At 39.3% G+C, this 17,085-nt stretch overlaps 1 protein-coding gene across 1 annotated transcript; it reads right to left on the bottom strand.

Moving 5' to 3' along the window:
• Positions 1–946: 946 nt before the first annotated feature.
• On the bottom strand, positions 947–16,534 carry LOC143851372 (uncharacterized). The gene is made up of 8 exons (XM_077360778.1): positions 15,846–16,534; positions 6,146–6,248; positions 5,997–6,062; positions 2,399–2,566; positions 2,209–2,305; positions 1,482–1,610; positions 1,290–1,395; positions 947–1,175 (listed from the first exon to the last, which is right to left on the bottom strand). The coding sequence occupies exons 1-6, from the start codon at positions 16,381–16,383 to the stop codon at positions 1,491–1,493; spliced, it is 1,092 nt and encodes a 363-aa protein (XP_077216893.1). The 5' UTR covers positions 16,384–16,534; the 3' UTR covers positions 947–1,175; positions 1,290–1,395; positions 1,482–1,490.
• Positions 16,535–17,085: the final 551 nt, after the last annotated feature.

Genomic DNA, 17,085 nt, shown 5'->3' with positions numbered 1-17,085 from the left:
TAAATCATTTTTAGACCTGTTAACCAGTTGATAATCCCTTTTTAGACTTGATAACCCCTAGGGGCATTTTGGTCAAGTTTGCCCGCAAATCCCGTTTTCGACTCCTCTTTATAATTTTTCAGTAGTGTCCCCCGTTGGCAATTCTCATATTCTGGTGTCCCTCATTGGCAATTTTTCCTATAATACATAAACCAAATGTTCATAATATTGATTTCAAGGGATTTGCCAGGGACGATCGCAGAAAGGCATTTCGCAGCTGTTGCATGTTAGAGCAGCCACACAGGCTCACTTTTCAGCAGATTTTGTTTTATTAATTTAATTATCTGAATATTGATTTCAAGGGATTTGCTGTGAACCATCGCAGAAAGGCATTTAGCCAGCAGATTTTGTCTTAATTCAATTAATTCATCCGTGGCCTGCTATCACATGCAACAGCCACCCATGAAATGCCTTTCTGTGATGGTCCCTAGATTTCAATATCAGAGGAGGTTGCCTAAAATCATATCTAAGGTTGCAACTTAGGTCGGATTTGCATTGCCCTACCCTGAAAACAACCTGGGTTGGGTTTAGAAATCATGAGGCTTGGGTTGGGTTTGGTTGGATTTCAGCTAGAAAAAACCGACCCAATCTCGATTCGGGTAGTGTTAAAAGGATAAAAACCCAAGACCCAAAATCGACCAGACTCTTACAGGTGTTCTATGACTTTCTTAAATATCTCTTGAATAACATGACGACTTAAATTTATGCACTGGATGACTTAAATTTAGAGATTTTGGTGTGAAGATTTGTTATTTTTCTATCATCTCTGAAATCAGTCACTTTCCTAAGCTAAACATTAAAAACCTAATCCGACCCGAGGTAATTTCTGGGATTGGGTGGCACATGATGCAAACTTAACACCAATAGCCAAATAATAACAATGACGACAACAACAACACTTGATTCGAAATGCCCAACAAATCCAATCTGACGGGTTATCATTTCTCGCATTCCATTGGAAATGATTTCATGATTAATGTTCTATGGTACATACTAAATTTGATGCTTGATGTGTGGATCCTTGAAGGACAATGAATAGAAAATATGAAACTAAAAAGATCAAATAAACCTGATTGTTTAGATACAAGCAACTAACCCGGTGTGGATGTACTTCAGAACTAACTGAAATCCATAACCTGTCAAGGAGAGGCAACGAAAACCAAAATCAGGTGATGAAGTATATGAGAGGAAAAATAAGAAGATAAACCTTCATTTATGTAAGACAGAAACAAGAGAGAAGGTGAATTCACCAAGTAAGGCATTGCGGAGAAATAATGCCCACGTGAATGAAAATTGTCAACACGCTTTTTAAATGTCACGCAAAAAGAATTTGAATCCTAGTAGTCTGTAAGAATTCTGCAGTCATATAATCCAAAACATCATGTCAAACGGAATCGAAGATTTCTTTTGGAATTAGAATAATCAGAATTGTGGCTGTGCACCTGCGTTTGTTAACGGAGCTCATCGTGATGCCCATAATCATCTTCGTCATTGAAAATAGCACTATAAAATACATATGGGTTTTCAATCATCTCATGCAAGCTGAGGCGGCCATCCTTATCCGTATCTGCCTGCAGAATTGGAAAAATCTCTCAAATAGCTCTAAAAAAAATCAGGGAGCTTTAAGCAATAGTAAAGGTGAGTTCGAGGATTGACTAAGATCATACACTGAAAATTGGATGTGGGTTTTAGAAGCAAGCATGCCCATTAAAGAAAACTTCCCCGATCATGATAGCTTTCCCAAGTTATGTAAACTATTTATTCAGCTTTTCTGCTAATGACAGCCACAGAGGTTTCATATGCATTTCATCAAAAGCGACATTGTTTTGATGAATGATTAACAGAATTTTAGGCCATGGTATCAACTGTTTTCATTAATTATCCAAAAGTTTCACTAAAAAAAGTGATTTGTCCCATTAATACTACATTCGTGAGAAAGTGAACAATATAGATAGTCATCAGTCACATTCCCCTTGTCATATTAAAAGGAATGGGCTTGCAATATTTATAAAATGACACTTAGACGGAGTGGGAGATTTTAAATGTATCTCTGACAGAGAAAACAAAACCTAGTATCTTTGCAACTCCATATGTAATTTTATTCACAAGACAAATGGGAGGATAATTCAAAAGTCCATTTCATTCCACTATAAATAAATAAAAAGTTACCTGCGATATGACATAATCCGTTTGTTGTTTTGCATAGTAACGCTCAGATGGGTGAAGTTTATCAATTATGGGTAGCAGGTCCTCTTCTGACAAATATCTGAAACATGAATAAGGAAAAGCCAGCTCAGCCAATAATTAATTCAAATGGGAATTTCTTTCCCAACTCAATAAAGGTTATCTCAATGCATACCCATCATTGTCTAGGTCAAGCTGTGCAAACAACTTTCTAGCCGATGCCTCCATTGGATCGTCTTGTGATGAATTGTAACCCCTTTCATCATAATTCCGTATCGAGTCAAAAAGTCCACGAAAAAATTCTTGAAAGTTCAGCTTTCCATCTTTGTCAGTATCTCTTTCCCTAAAAAACAAAGCCCCGAAAGTCTAGTCGGCAATGACAAGGGAAAATGGCGCTGTAACAACAGTCTTAGAGAAACTATTCTTGCTGAAGTAGTGAAACCAGCAGGTAATAATGAAAAAATGTCAAAAAACAAATGCGATAAAAATATTTTGACATCAAAGAAATCGAGGAGAACTTGTGTATGTATAAGACATTCTGACTACTGATTATTAATTTGTAACAGACTTGGGTCTTCAAACCAAAAACCAAGCAATTGATTTTCTTTTCTATCAGCAAAACTAATATTTAAGAAAAACATTACAAAGAAATCTGTGACCAGATGCAACACAACCAAAAACCAAAAACCCTCGAAGAAAAGTGTGTGATGTCATAGTTGGCAATGTGACTTGAAGAGACAGGAAACACCAACAGGTATCAGATTTGAGCGGAAGTCATTAACTTTGCCAAGTTCTTTGGCTGCAACAGAAGGATTACATTATGCACCGGGACCAAAGGGTTCTATTGATGGTGAACAACAGAAATGTATGTAAGGTGAAGAAAGTGCTTGCAATTCCAAGCAAGCACCCAAACAATTGTACAAAAGAAAAGAGAACCACCTATTTCTTGATTATCACAAATCTTTAATTGACATAAACATGAAACTTTAATGCCTTCAACAGTAAATTTGTAATAATCTATTTAGGTGGAATGAAGTTGGCCCTATCACCGTAGTCATGGAACCAAACTTTTACAAGCATAGGACTGTCAACTTTTTTGTTTGGGGGGGATTTTATAAAAATTCATAGGTCAGCCTTTATTTTAAGCAATACAACAAAGGCGGAGATAAAATATGGTTTTAAAAGTGCTGAAACCCCTTGTGTTTAAAAAATCATACAGACCAAAAGATTTGGGGTTTTATGGACTTTCATAAATAGGGATTTTTGTTGTCTTTCTTTTGTTATAGGTTGGGCCTTTTGGAAGTCTTTATGGGTGGCTGAGATCAATTTGGGTTTACATTTGGGTTTGAATTGATATTTAAGGCTTTGGCTGTAATTTTTCCCAAGTGTTGGAATTTGAAAGAATTTTATGTTTTCTCTCTGAAAGTGTGATTCTCCAGGTTTCATGTGCTGCAAGCCTGCGAGGATGCATATGGAATGGTGTGATGATATTCAATTCTTAATGAAATAAGTTTCTTTGATTATTTGTTGTTTATTTGATTGATTAATCAACACAAATTGGGTAGTAGCAATGGAAATTTCAACTAATTGCTGAAAATTAAGTAGAAGGGAGTTTCTTTTATAATAAATTGGTTCTTGTGAAACAACCAGTTACTCCAAAAGCTTAAGCTGTTGGAGAAGGTGCTATTAAATCTTTTATAATTTAACAGTTCTAATCTGCTTGAATTTATATTATTGACATCTAGTTTGGGATTCTATTTTCGCTGGATTTTTTCTGTGCATCAATCTTTTCTACAACAAAAAAAATAAATAAAGAAGGCAAACCTTTCTAAGCTTATGAAATTGTTATAAGAAAAATAGAAGAAAAAAAAAAGACAGACAAAAAAAGGTCAAATAAATAGGTAGGATCACGATGCCAACCCTTGGCAGAATTTCAGTGTATCATTTTTTGTCCAAATAAATAATAGGAAAACTCTAAAATGGACAAATAAATAGGTAGGATCATGATTGCCAACCCTTGGTGGAATTTCAGTGTATCATAGACTCGAATCAGGGTGTTCCGGGTCAATCCCAAGGGCCGACTTGAACAGATCAGCCTATTGACAGCCCTACTTATGAGAAATATGCTGCTATGAGACATTATCCCTACAATAAATGAGTTCAACTACACTCCAGTGATCTCTTATGAGAAATATGAGTAGAACATGCCAGTTAAACAAACTACCTGAGAAATGTTTTCCTACATGCAAATGTAATATTGAGATTTGAGACTCTATTACTCCCTCGCCTATCACCCACAACTCCAGGATAAAGGCAAAGGTATTTAGTGAGTGATCTTAAGTATAAGCCTCCCTCTCAAGGCATAAGTTTCAATATGCAGAAGTACAAGCCCCTCAATGATTAAACCTCAAGAAAAGCCTTGAGGCATTTTTCTTCTGACTCGATGTGGTAGTCTTTTAGAGAAATAGATGTCGTTGATTTTCATATTATGAGGTTTTTTGATAAATTACAGGTTTAAAGTTCAGTATCTCAACCAAGCAAGCGGTGTAGTATGCCCTCATCAATTAAAACATTTTATCGTACTATTGTGTAAAAATAAAACAAATTCTCTTGCATTTTAGGGAGCTACTAGTACTCATATTTTGCTTTTTGATTCTTTGAATAATTAGTGCTCATATTTTGTCTTGGAAAGGTGTGGTAGCAGCAGTCATCTATAGAGATACTGATCCTTTCTTGTAATGCTTCTTAGAACTTGTGACGAACTTCTGAAACTACAGAAACTTTACAATGGAACTTTGTAAGGTTGAGTAACAGAGCCCAACATACTGAATGTTGAAAATTCATACCCCTTGCATTTATGAGATTAAGCTGAGAACCAAAATGACCAATTGCAGTCGGAAACTTGGGAAAAGAGAAGAAGAAAACAATCATCAAGCTTTGGAAAGAACAGAAGGAAACTATTAACTTCCCAGACTCAAGGTTTGAAATTTCGGTTTTTGAGTCTGAAATTTCGGTTTCGGAGGAAATTTCAGTGTAAATCTTAAAATTTTGGCCGACGGTATAAATTTCAGTTTTGGTCCAGGCCAAAATCCGAAATTTCAGTGGAAATTCTGATATTTCGGCCGAAATTTAAAACCATGGCCATACAAATAATAAAAGGTGTGAAATAACCAGTTAATCCAAAATCTTAAGCTGTTGGAGAAGGCGTAATTTATTCTTTTATATTTTTAACACTCCCCCTCACGTGTGGCCCCTCTTTCTTTGGGTTGGCCTACAAGTGGCACATGTAGCCCCACTTTTGGGTTGACCATTGCATGTGGATTTTTGACATCAAGGAGATTCGAACTTAGGACCTTCGCTCTGATACCATGTGAAAGAGAGACGTTAGAGAGAGAGAGGCAAGGGAAGGGGGACGTGATTTTGGGCAAGAGAGACGTTAGAGACGGAGAAAGGGGGTTTGGTCTAGAGAGAGAGACGTTAGAGAGAGAGAGAAGGGGGGCGTGGGTTAGGGTAGTGGAGAGAGGGAAGGAAGGAGGAAGAAAGGAAGCTAGGGTTTGCTTCCAATGGTGGTCCATAAGGTATCAACCGTAGGGCTCTGATACCATGTGGAACGACCAGTTACTCCAAAAGCTTAAGCTGTTGGAGAAGGCGTTATTTATTCTTTTATACTTTAAAGGAAAACATGAAGATGCATGCCGTGGCTAGAAGGATCATCAACAACTGTAAGAAATGAATAATCTCACAGTAAAACTGATAAAAACTTTAAGTTACACCTTATTTCCTCTCTGCACAACCACCGAAGTAGCCTCGGGTTCATGCTATCAGCTGGGTGAAGGAAGCTACAAAAACATGAGTAAAAGAAGTCAATGAATTAAAGTATGCATTGAGAGCACGGGAGAAACTAGACAAGCAGAAAACTTACTTATTGAACTCTATTCGATTTAGAAGGCCATCACCATCCTCATCCGAAGAATTAAAATGATCTTCTCTCCACCAACCCATATCATGACCATTTGAGCTATTATCTAGTAAGCAAAATAGAATTTCATCACCGAGTCGAAATATTCTAGAAATCAGATCAAGTGGGTATGTACAATGCATAAATGGTAAGCTATAAATAAAATAAGAACCTCAATGTCGAATCACTTGGATCAAAACCACAAAGAACTATTAGCGGGTATGACAAATGGAATTTCAGCCTCAAGGCTAAATCTTCTAAAAAGGTCACATGTGTTAACCGAGAGTTTAGAGAGAGAGGAATGAATGAGTTAGGGTAATCTCCCCCTGACTCATATCTTTAACTAAAACATAAAGGAATGTACAAAGTCCTAAATGCCCTTAGGCAAGTTACATATTCCAACACTCCCCCTCAAGCTGGAATGTAGATATCATACATTCCTAGCTTGTTACATCTATCACTCAATTTTAACTTATTTAAGGACTTTGTAAACATATCAGCTAATTAGTCCCCTGACCGAATAAACACAGTGCAAATCTCTCTTTTCTGGATTCTTTGACGGATAAAATGACAATCCACTTCAATATGTTTGGTGCGCTCATGGAAGATTGGATTGTTGGCAATGTATATTGCAGCTTTGTTGTCACAATAAAGCTGCGAAGGAGAAGATTAAATGAAGCCAATTTCATAAAGAAGTGAACGTAGCCAAATAAGTTTTGTGCTTGTCTGTGCCATTGCCCTGTATTCAGCCTCTGCACTGGACTTAGCTATAACATCCTGCTTCTTACTCTTCCATGAAACAAGATTGCCACCTACAAATGTACAATACCCAGTGGTGGACCGTCTATCTGCTGGGGATCCAGCCCAATCTGCATCAAAGAAGCCTTCAACTTTCATATGGCCATGTCTTTTGAACATCAATCCCTTCCTTGGAACCCCTTTCAAATACTTGAGAATCTGTGTCACCGCAGCCCAGTGAGAAGTACGTGGAGAGCTCATATACTGACTGACATCTCCAACAGCATATGAAATATCTGGCCGAATAATCGTAAGATATATAAGTTTACCGACAAGCCTGCGACACCTACCAAGATCCTCCAACAACTCTCCTTCTTCTGGAACAAGTTTCACATTAGGATCCATGGGTGCAGAAGCTGGTTTAACTCCAAGATTGCCTGTTTCTTTTAGCAAGTCCAAGACATACTTTCTTTGTGATAGGAACAAGCCTCTAGAAGAATGAGCAACCTCTATCCCCAAGAAATACCTGAGCTGACCCAAATCCTTAGTAGAGAATTCCTTTTGCAAGAAGGTTTCGAGCGTTGTATACCTTGTGAATTGCTCCTTGTGATGATTATGTCATCCACATAAACTATCAACAAAATACACCAAGCTGAAGAGTGATAACTGAAGACTGAGTGATCCACTGCGCATTGTTTCATGCCAAAGCGTATGACTGCCTCACTGAATCTCCCAAACCACGCACGCAGAGATTGTTTGAGGCCATAGAGTGACTTGCGTAGGCGACACACGTAGAAGGAAGTCTCCCCCTGAGCAACAAACCCTGGTGGTTGCTTCATATACACCTCCTCAGTCAGATCGCCATGGAGGAAGGCATTCTTCACATCCAGCTGATGAAGGGGGCAGCTATGATTAATAGCAAGAGACAGGAGCACACGGACAGAGGGAATTTTCACAACTGGATTGAAGGTCTCGGTGTAGTCAACACCAAAAGTCTGAGTGTATCCTTTCGCGACTAACCGTGCTTTTAAGCGCTCGACAGTACCATCAGGGAGGTATTTGATGGAGAAAACCCACTGACAATCAACAGGACGGGCACCAGCGGGTAGGGAAACCAGATCCCATGAATCATTTCTATGAAGAGCGCCCATTTCTAGGTTCATAGCATCACGCCAGCCATGATGGTCAAGAGCCTCAGCCACTGACTGTGGTAAAGACATAGAAGACAAGGAGGAAACAAAGCTCTGAAAGGTACTGGTGAGCTTATCATAAGAAACAAAATTCGAAATAGGATGTGCAGTGGAACGGGATCTCGTACGAGATGCAATAGGAGAATCAGAAACAATAGAGGAAGGCGGAAGAGAAGATACCTGAGAGCGGGAGAGAGGGATCATCGGCTCAGAAGATGATTGTGCGAGAGGAGGTAGAAGAGACCTATCTGTAACTTGGCGCCGCTGATACTGCTGTATAATTTTAGGTGGAGCTGGCTTCTCCAATGTGGCAGAAGAAGTAGAAGCTGCAGAAGCTGGCCGCACGGAAATAAGAGATGACGGAAGAGAAGCAGGTAGATCTGGTAAGGGAAGGGAGACCTCGGACTCGAGAGAAGGGGTGAAAGATGCCGCGCCATTTTGGAAGAATGCCTCAGACTCAAAGAACGTAACACCGGCTAAGACAAACCAGCGACGCAGACGAGGGCTATAGCAACGATAGCCTTTCTGCGTACAGGAATACCCCAGAAAGACACAACGCTCAGACCGGGGATCGAGTTTGTCACGACCAGGTCCAAGGTGATGAACAAAACAAACGCATCCAAATACCCGAGGTGTCAGAGGAAACTGTTCCTTACCAGGAGATAAAATCTCGAAAGAACAGGCACCCTCTAAGACGGAGGAAGGAAGGCGATTTGCTAAGAAACACGCCGTGAGAAGGGCATCACTCCAGTATGCCTTAGGAACACTCATCTGAAAAAGAAGAGTGCGACCTACTTCAAGCAAATAACGAAGTTTTCTCTCAGCAACACCATTCTGTTGAGAGGTCTACGCACATGAAGACTGATGTAAAATCCCATGTTGGGAGAGATAGGATTGAAAGCCATTAGTATCAGAAAAGTATTCTCTAGCATTGACAGTACGAAGACATTTAATATTGCAATTATATTGATTCTTAATTTCAGAATGAAATGTGCGAAAAGCAAAGAACACGTCAGATCGACTCTTCAGTAAATATAACCAGGTCATGCGTGAGAAGTCATCAATAAACACAATAAAATACCGAAAGCCAGTACTAGACGCGACCCTAGAGGGTCCCCATACATCAGAATGGACTAATTCAAATGGACTAGACACTCGACTAATGATCCGGGACGGAAACGACACACGACGGTGCTTCCCGAGTTCACAGGACTCGCACTGAAAACTAGAAAAAGGTCCGGGAACCAGAGAAGTCTGCTGCAGCCGCTGAAGTGAAGGATGCCCCAGGCGACAATGCCACTGAAATGTATCCACAGAGCTATGTAAGACAGTAGGCGACCGGCAGTCAAGACGATAGAGTCCATCTACCTCACGACCCGTTCCAATTGTCTTCCCGGTCGAGAGATCCTGAAACAAACAGTAAGATGGGAAAAATGAGACAGAACAGTGAAGAGATTTAGTAATTTGGAGAAGAGTTCCCAGTCAGGTGATTGGATGCGCCAGAGTCAAACCTGCAGAGGGAGGACGAGAACTGAGCCGCAGACGCTGGAACTCCTCATAATCGGCACGGGATAATGTATAGGTGGAATCAGCTGGTGCAGGAACAGAAGCAGAGGGAGCGCAATCTGAAGCAGGGGGGTTAGAAAATATTTTCCCGGAAAATTTTGGGGGGGTGCAAGGAAAATTTTGGGGGGTGCAAATCCTCGATCCTGGAAAAAGTTTTCCAACCTGGGAAGAAAATATTTTCCTGGAAAATTTTGAGGGGGTGCAAATCCTGCCGTGGGTAGAAAATGGGGGTGGGGTTGCTGCAAGGGGGTGGACCAGGAGTTATGCACAGGGAAGGAGAAGATGGTGAGAGGGAGGGCCTGCTACCTTCAACCCAGAGGGAACGACTCCTTCTCACGAGGAAAAAGACAGTATGTCGGTGTGCCTCGGATGAAAGGGTTTCGCGGCAGGAGGGGACGGGGGTGGCAGAGAAGATGGAGGCTGATAGAGAACCCTACGGATCAGAAAACCCTAAGGCTCTGATACCATGTTAACCGAGAGTTTAGAGAGAGAGGAATGAATGAGTTAGGGTAATCTCCCCCTGACTCATATCTTTATACTAAAACATAAAGGAATGTACAAAGTCCTAAATGCCCTTAGGCAAGTTACATATTCCAACAACATGAATATACATGATACAAGAGGGTAAGCTAGAAAGGAAATAAGAACCTCAATACCAAATCACTTGGAGCCAGACCAATTAAATCAAATGATCAAAACTTCAATAAATGAACTAAACACATTCTTTAACATAAATGATACAGTATTATCTCATTAATATCTATGATGTTCATAGGCTAGTAACACTAGTTTATATATGGCAAGATAAAGGGAACTCAACAAATACCCTTTAAGGCTTTTAATTTATTCATAGATTGAAAATTGTTCCCCACCATAAAAATGCACTCGACTCACCAGTTCTCTACCCTCCTTCATGAAGCTCAAAACTTCTGACCATGCCAACTTAAACCTAAATGGTTTTGGACTCGAAATCCAATCATGGTGTCGGCAAGAAACTGACAATGATTGGATATCGAATTTTGGGAGAACCTTCAAATGCACAGCCAAGACCCCCCCCCCCCCTCTCCTCTCTTCCACCTTCTTTTTTTTCTCTCTTTTTTTTGGAATGGTTCAGTGTCCCTACACCAACTTTGAAATAATAAAGATGATCAATCTACATATCACCTAATTGATTTTATCATGCGAACAAGTAAAACATGGTCTACCTGACAAAGGTCCACACACTCAATTCTAAGGATGAAATTGGAGAAATTTCACATGCTCAAGTTGGCTCTCTTTCATCCCATTTTCCATATGCAAAATGAATCATGCAAGAATTGATATAAATGATGGTTAAAAGAACAGAGAAGAAGAATGAATATATCAGAAGAAATGGAGAGATGAAGTAGAGGAATAAGGAAGAGAGAGCAAAGGTAGGTATCTGTGTGGTTGGAAAACTCAACCCACGACCTTTTATTTTTATTTTTTTTTATTTTTCTAGTTTTTATTTTTTTTGAAAGAGGGTGAGCCTTGGCGCAACGGTAAGGTTGCTCCATTGTGACCTGGTGGTCACGAGTTCGAGTCACAGAAACAGCCTCTCTGCAAAGGGGTTAGGTTGCGTACATCTAGCCCTCCCCAGACCCCACAATGACGGGAGCCTCGTGCATTGGGCCGCCCTTTACCCTTTATTTTTTATTTTTTTGAAAATGGAACCCACGAACTTTTATTACTAGTGTAATTCAAGGAAACCCGAAGAGGGCCAACACAAACAAGTTGCAAACTTAAGTGACTTAAGGTTATTGGGAAAAGACAAAAATAATAGACTAACCGTCTACAAAAAACTCCGCAACAATAATAACCCAGCCCCCTGGTCACTATCCAAGTGGTGGGACACATCCCATCCATTCTTTATTCCTCTAGACTCCACCTTAAGTTGGAGGCTAGGAGCATAGATATTATACATGCCCAGCTTGCCAATAATATCATGAAAACAACCTCAAAGTGTAGCCTTGGTAAATATATTAGCCACCTAAGAGGCATACCTGTGAGAAGAACGAGAAGCCACATAGGATTAGATGCATGGTTTTAAATTTCCACTAAAATCGATATGAAACGAGCGAAATATTTCCATTTCATCCCCATCGAAACCGAAATCAAAACGACTGAAATGCATAAATTAAAATTATAAAGTTTAATAGTTGTATACCTCCGGTTCGTTGACGGACTGGAGGAACCTCCAAAGGAACACCGTTGATCTCTTGGGACCCCACCATTCAAATTAAAAATTCAAATCCCCAAAGAAAAAAGTAGGGCGTTGTTCTCAAGAATCTCCAGGTCGTGACAGATGGAAATTCTCCAGGTCTTGTGGTTAATCGGCTTGGAAAACATGGTCTTTCAACTGATCGGCATAGCGTACCTTCAATATCAATTTCAAATGGCCTGTCAACATCAAAAGGGGCTTTCGGGCAGGTGGGATCGTCTCTAGATCAAGGATCAAAGCGTCAAAGAAAATATGCCTTTATAGGATTTTAATCAAAATAGTCGATGGTATCCTCGAATGAGATCTAATCATGAATAGACATCTTCCCCATTAAAAGCGTCATAGAAAATAGCGGTATCTCATCGAGATCTGTCAGAAATAATCAAAACAATTCTTGTCCCATAAATGGTTTACAACCTAAGGGTGGAAACTTGCTTCTTACGCTTCTGTGGTAAGAGTGGGGTAGGGCTATTGGACAGAATTGGCGGTCATGCTCTCAAAAGGTGTCTCTTGGCTTCACCTAGGAGATTTAAAAGAGTGAAGTCCTTGCCCCTACTATCAGTCTAAAAAATGGAGCAGCACGGTACATCTTCCCTTCTCTCCTCTTCCTTGAGTCGGGAAAGGAGATGGTTCATGGACCTCTTGGTTCTAGAGAAGATTCATTCCAAGATGAAGACAATGGTTTATGATGAAGAGGGCTTCTAGAAATAGTCCGACCCATAAGGAAATTACTAAAGATTTTCTCAAAAGATAATAGAAATTGTTTAAGGAGGAGGCCCAATATAACCCTAAGGAGCTCTTCCGTTTAACTGGGTCATCTAATGTAAAGGATACTCACTTGCCTTTGTATAAACACCCCTTTTTCCACAAAACTCTGACCGGTGAGAGGAGATTGAGGAAGATTCGATGGGAGGCTAATAAGGTAGTGGGAATCCGAAAGGTGGAAGAAAGGCTTGCTGGTAAAAAGATACTCGGAATTAAGGAAATGGAACCTGAGGATCCCTTTGACTTCACATCAAATAAAGATGTGCTGGACTATGAAATTAAGTATCTTTTGGGGGAGTTGGAGAAGTGCTTCTCTTAGGGGAGAGTTTTCCTTAGGGTTTTTGTTCATGGGTTTTTGTGGTGGAGGGAGGTTCTGTTTAGCTTCAAGCTCTTCGGTGAAGATTACAAAGATTTCTTTTTGGGTGGTTTCAATCAAGGTTCTTAGGAATGATCTTCTAGGAAGATCGTAAAGATGGAACTTATGTATGGAATGGTGGGTGTAATGGGAAAAGAAAATAGTTTTTGGAGCTTTTGTTTATCAAGGCCTAGAGTTATCTCCTAGGCCATCATATGATGAAGCTTTAGGGGACTCCTGGTCCCTCCTCTATGTAAATTTCATATGAATATTAATACAATCTGTCATTTTTCAAAAAAAAATAGTGGTATACTATATCAGCATGTATTACATAATATATTTAAAAGAATTGCATGTGCAATGTAGTGCATGTATTATGTATAAATATTTATATCAATTATATGTGAAATTTGGTATGTACTAAATTATCAGGCATGTGTGACAGTGCATGTCACTAGGTGTTTGGTGTTATTAAACTATTATGGATGGTGCCTTGCTTATGTGATGGATTCTAAGTGTGTATTTGTGCTCATTCTAGCATTTCCAAAAGTTTCATCCTTAATTTTTATCATTTGCATATATTTTCATTAGTTTCCGTGATTTTACAGGATTTCCACCGAAATTTCCAACCGAAACCAAAACGTTTCCGTTTCCGTAGTGACCGAAACCGTAAAAACCTTGCTCAGATGTAGCATGAGCCATCGGCTGATATTTAGCTTCAATTGAAGAACAAGCAAAAACAAATTGCCTCTTACTCTTCCATGTCACCCAATTACTGCCAACAAACATACAAAATCATTTGGTAGACCACATACCATCAGACGAGTCAGTCCAATTGGTATCACAATTCCCTCTAATGTTGAAGTGACCATACCTTTACCTAGTGATCATTTCATGTATTTTAGAATACAAAAAACAGTCTCATAGTGATGTTTGCATGGTTTATGTATGAAATTGACTTATCGTATATCACACTCACGACATATGTTTCGATGTGTAATAGTAAAACAATAAGTTTTCCAACCAATCATTGATAATGGGTAACGTCTCTCAAAGGCTCTGAAATAAATCCATGAATCTCATGATACAACTCAATATGACTATCAACAAGTTTTGCTCCAAGAAGACCAATGTCTATTAGGAAATATTAGACATATTTTGTCTATTAGGAAATATTAGACATTTTCATCTGAGAAATGAATATGCCTTTCCTTGATCTAGCCGCTCCTCATTGAGAATTGTCTTTAATTGCTCCACATACATTTCCGCTCTCCTTAAAACTAATCCACACAATCTTAAAGCATCGTAGTCCACATCAACTTCAGATTTTTTAACCCCCTCCCTTTACAATTCAAAGACGAAGCATCAATTTGCTTCCTACTATCTTCCCGGCCATCTCTACTGACCAACTTATGTAGAAGTTCACCACCACTTTTTCCTTCCTGATGAAACTCATATCCAATGAGAACCCATAAGCTACATGCTAAAGACCTCTTCAGCTTGAAGAAGCTCAATTGCACCAACCAAAATCTAGGAGTTACTAATTTTACCACTACTTTTTAATGTTTTGGGAATCTTAGGACTGGCTCTCAGATATTCTTTCTTACTTCTCAATCCCAAGGGAAATGGCCACTGCATTCCAGCGTTAAATGGAAATTCCTGAATATCTTTCAACTCAATCAAACCTGAGAGACACCCACTGAAGGTTCCATAAAACCACACCACCACATATTTCAGTCGTAGATGTTGCGAACTTTCCACCTACTACCTCAAACGAATTCAAACCGGGCTCAATTCAAGATGCTCCCTCCCGTTACACCACCCTGACGATGACAACATCCATTCAAATTAACAAGACTCCAAGCCACAAAGATTTCCCCCTCTGACCAAAAACCATGAACCACTTACATGCTCTTCCAGCTGGGAACCACAGTCATCCTAATTACGAATCTCTTTCCAGATTCAGTCGTCATCGAACTTTAGTGATGGACACAACACAAAGGCAAACCCAGGCAGTCTTTTATGCACAAAGGCCAATCAGTAAAATTATGCACAATGCCACAACCACACAGCAGCCTCTTATTTGGAAAAATAAGGTTTCCTCCAGAGGTCTAACAGTTGATACTACATTCAGGACAGCTAAAATATGAAATAATATAACCCCGACCAAAAAAGGCTAATCTCATCATAATTCATAAGCTTTCATAGTTCCTGAGTAATGACACGTTCTTCATAACCTACAAACCTAATATGTGCAAATGGCTTAGAAATTGATGAAAATAAAGAGAAAAGTACAAGAAGAATAGAAGAAGCCAGGATAATTCGATGAAACCCAAACCCCCAATTGATATGGATAACTTCTATATTCTTCCTATTACAATCCAGCTCTTCTTTATACTAATTCTATCCTAATCAACTCTGTAATCAAATCACATAATTACTCCCTAAATCAAGCAATTGCAGCAGTATAATTATTCCCTAAATCGAGCAATTATGGCAGTATGCTTTTATTTTGGAAACTCATAAAATATGGACTTAATTTAGGAAGGTTCCTAACAGAAATTGATTGGCGGTTACAATGGAATAAATCAAGATTTTAACATATAGGCATTCAGTTGATATTTTAATTGAAGAGGGAAATGCAAATTCAATACAAGAAGCAATTATCAAAATGAAAAAAAAAAAAAAAAGAGCAAAATAATGAAGTAAAATCAATAGTCAGTATCATTTCTCAACAGGGTATCTTGATTTCATTCCAAAGTCCCACCAAACAAAAAACCCACAAAAAATGCCAAAACCCCAAAATCTCACCAGAAAAAGAAACCCTAGCCCAACTAGGGGGTTCATACTCCTGAAAAGAAACAAACCCATCATGGTTCTTATCATGCAACTCCATATCCCTAACAGTCCGATGCAAAACCTCCTTGTCAGCCGCTCTAACATTCCACTCCATCAACTCATCAGCACTCACAAAACCATCAACAGGGTCAAGATCAATCCGCGGAAAGAGCAAGATTATCCTATTAGTAACATTAAACTTTAGGTCATCATTCAAATAATCCTCAACATCAATGAGATCATCCAAATCAGGCTGGGATTCATGGCCAGGGGCAGAATCAAGGAATAATTCTTTGTGGGTTTGATTGAGATATTGCATTTCATATTTCTTATCTTCGCGGCGACGTTGAATGTCGGCGATTATGGGATCGAAGGGGATTTGGTGGGGAGATGATCGGAGGAGCTTGAGACGACGATGGTGTTTTGGGGATTTTGTTGGGGAGTAGGAGATTAGGAGGATTAAGAAGAGAGCTATTACTGTGTATATGATGATTGTAGATGGCTTAGCCATATCTCAAATGATCTTCTCTTTCTATCTGGTTTCTGAACCTCTTCTATTTGAGGAAGGAGATCTCCGGCACAAGTAACATCAGACCCAAAACTCAAAAAACAAATGTTTCAAACTTGGCTTCTCCGGAAATAATTTCTTTTACAATAAAAATAGGGTGATGATTTTCACTCCCCACAGTACTTGCACATCCCCTTATAACGTGATATGACATAAAGTTGCTCACTTTTCACATCAAATCAGGTTATTGGTGGTGTGCACGTAATGCAGGAGGTGAAAATATCATCTCCTTAAAAATATTTTCAATGTATTATGGTGAAAAGTTTTCATTGTTAATATTTAAAGTCGAAATATTTACGGAGAAAAGTATAGCTACACATGCGTGTAGCTAACTTAGCTACACCGATAGCTTAAAATACAGTGGGCTCCACATTGTTTGGATGATGCAAAGCGTTCATTTTATGAGCCCTCACATAGATAGGGTGTGCCCAAAAAATCAGATCCATAGGATAATCCCAACCCTACAATTTGTGGAGGCGAAAATGGACGTGTAAAAACCCTCACAAATCTATCTATTTTTGCCTCCACTATTTGAAGCGTTGGGATCATCCAATGGAGCTGATTTTTTGGGCGCACCCTATCTATGTGAGGGCCTATCAAATGAATTGTTTGGTTCACCCAAACAATGTGGGTTCACTATGTTTT

This window comes from Tasmannia lanceolata, unplaced genomic scaffold (assembly GCF_043159265.1).
Source record: "Tasmannia lanceolata isolate RefF3 unplaced genomic scaffold, GAP_Taslan_0.1 ptg000003l, whole genome shotgun sequence".
Lineage (NCBI taxonomy): Eukaryota > Viridiplantae > Streptophyta > Magnoliopsida > Canellales > Winteraceae > Tasmannia > Tasmannia lanceolata.
Note: the sequence above shows the minus strand (reverse complement) of the source record. Positions and strands in the feature narration are given on the sequence as shown.

Coding starts and splice junctions, on each gene's coding strand:
- LOC143851372 (XM_077360778.1), bottom strand. CDS start 16,383: ATGGCTAAGCCATCTACAATCATCATATACACAGTAATAGCTCTCTTC. Junction 6,063..6,145: donor AATCGAATAGAGTTCAATAA/GTAAGTTTTCTG, acceptor ATGTTTTTGTAG/CTTCCTTCACCCAGCTGATA. Junction 1,611..2,208: donor CGGATTATGTCATATCGCAG/GTAACTTTTTAT, acceptor CCAATTCTGCAG/GCAGATACGGATAAGGATGG.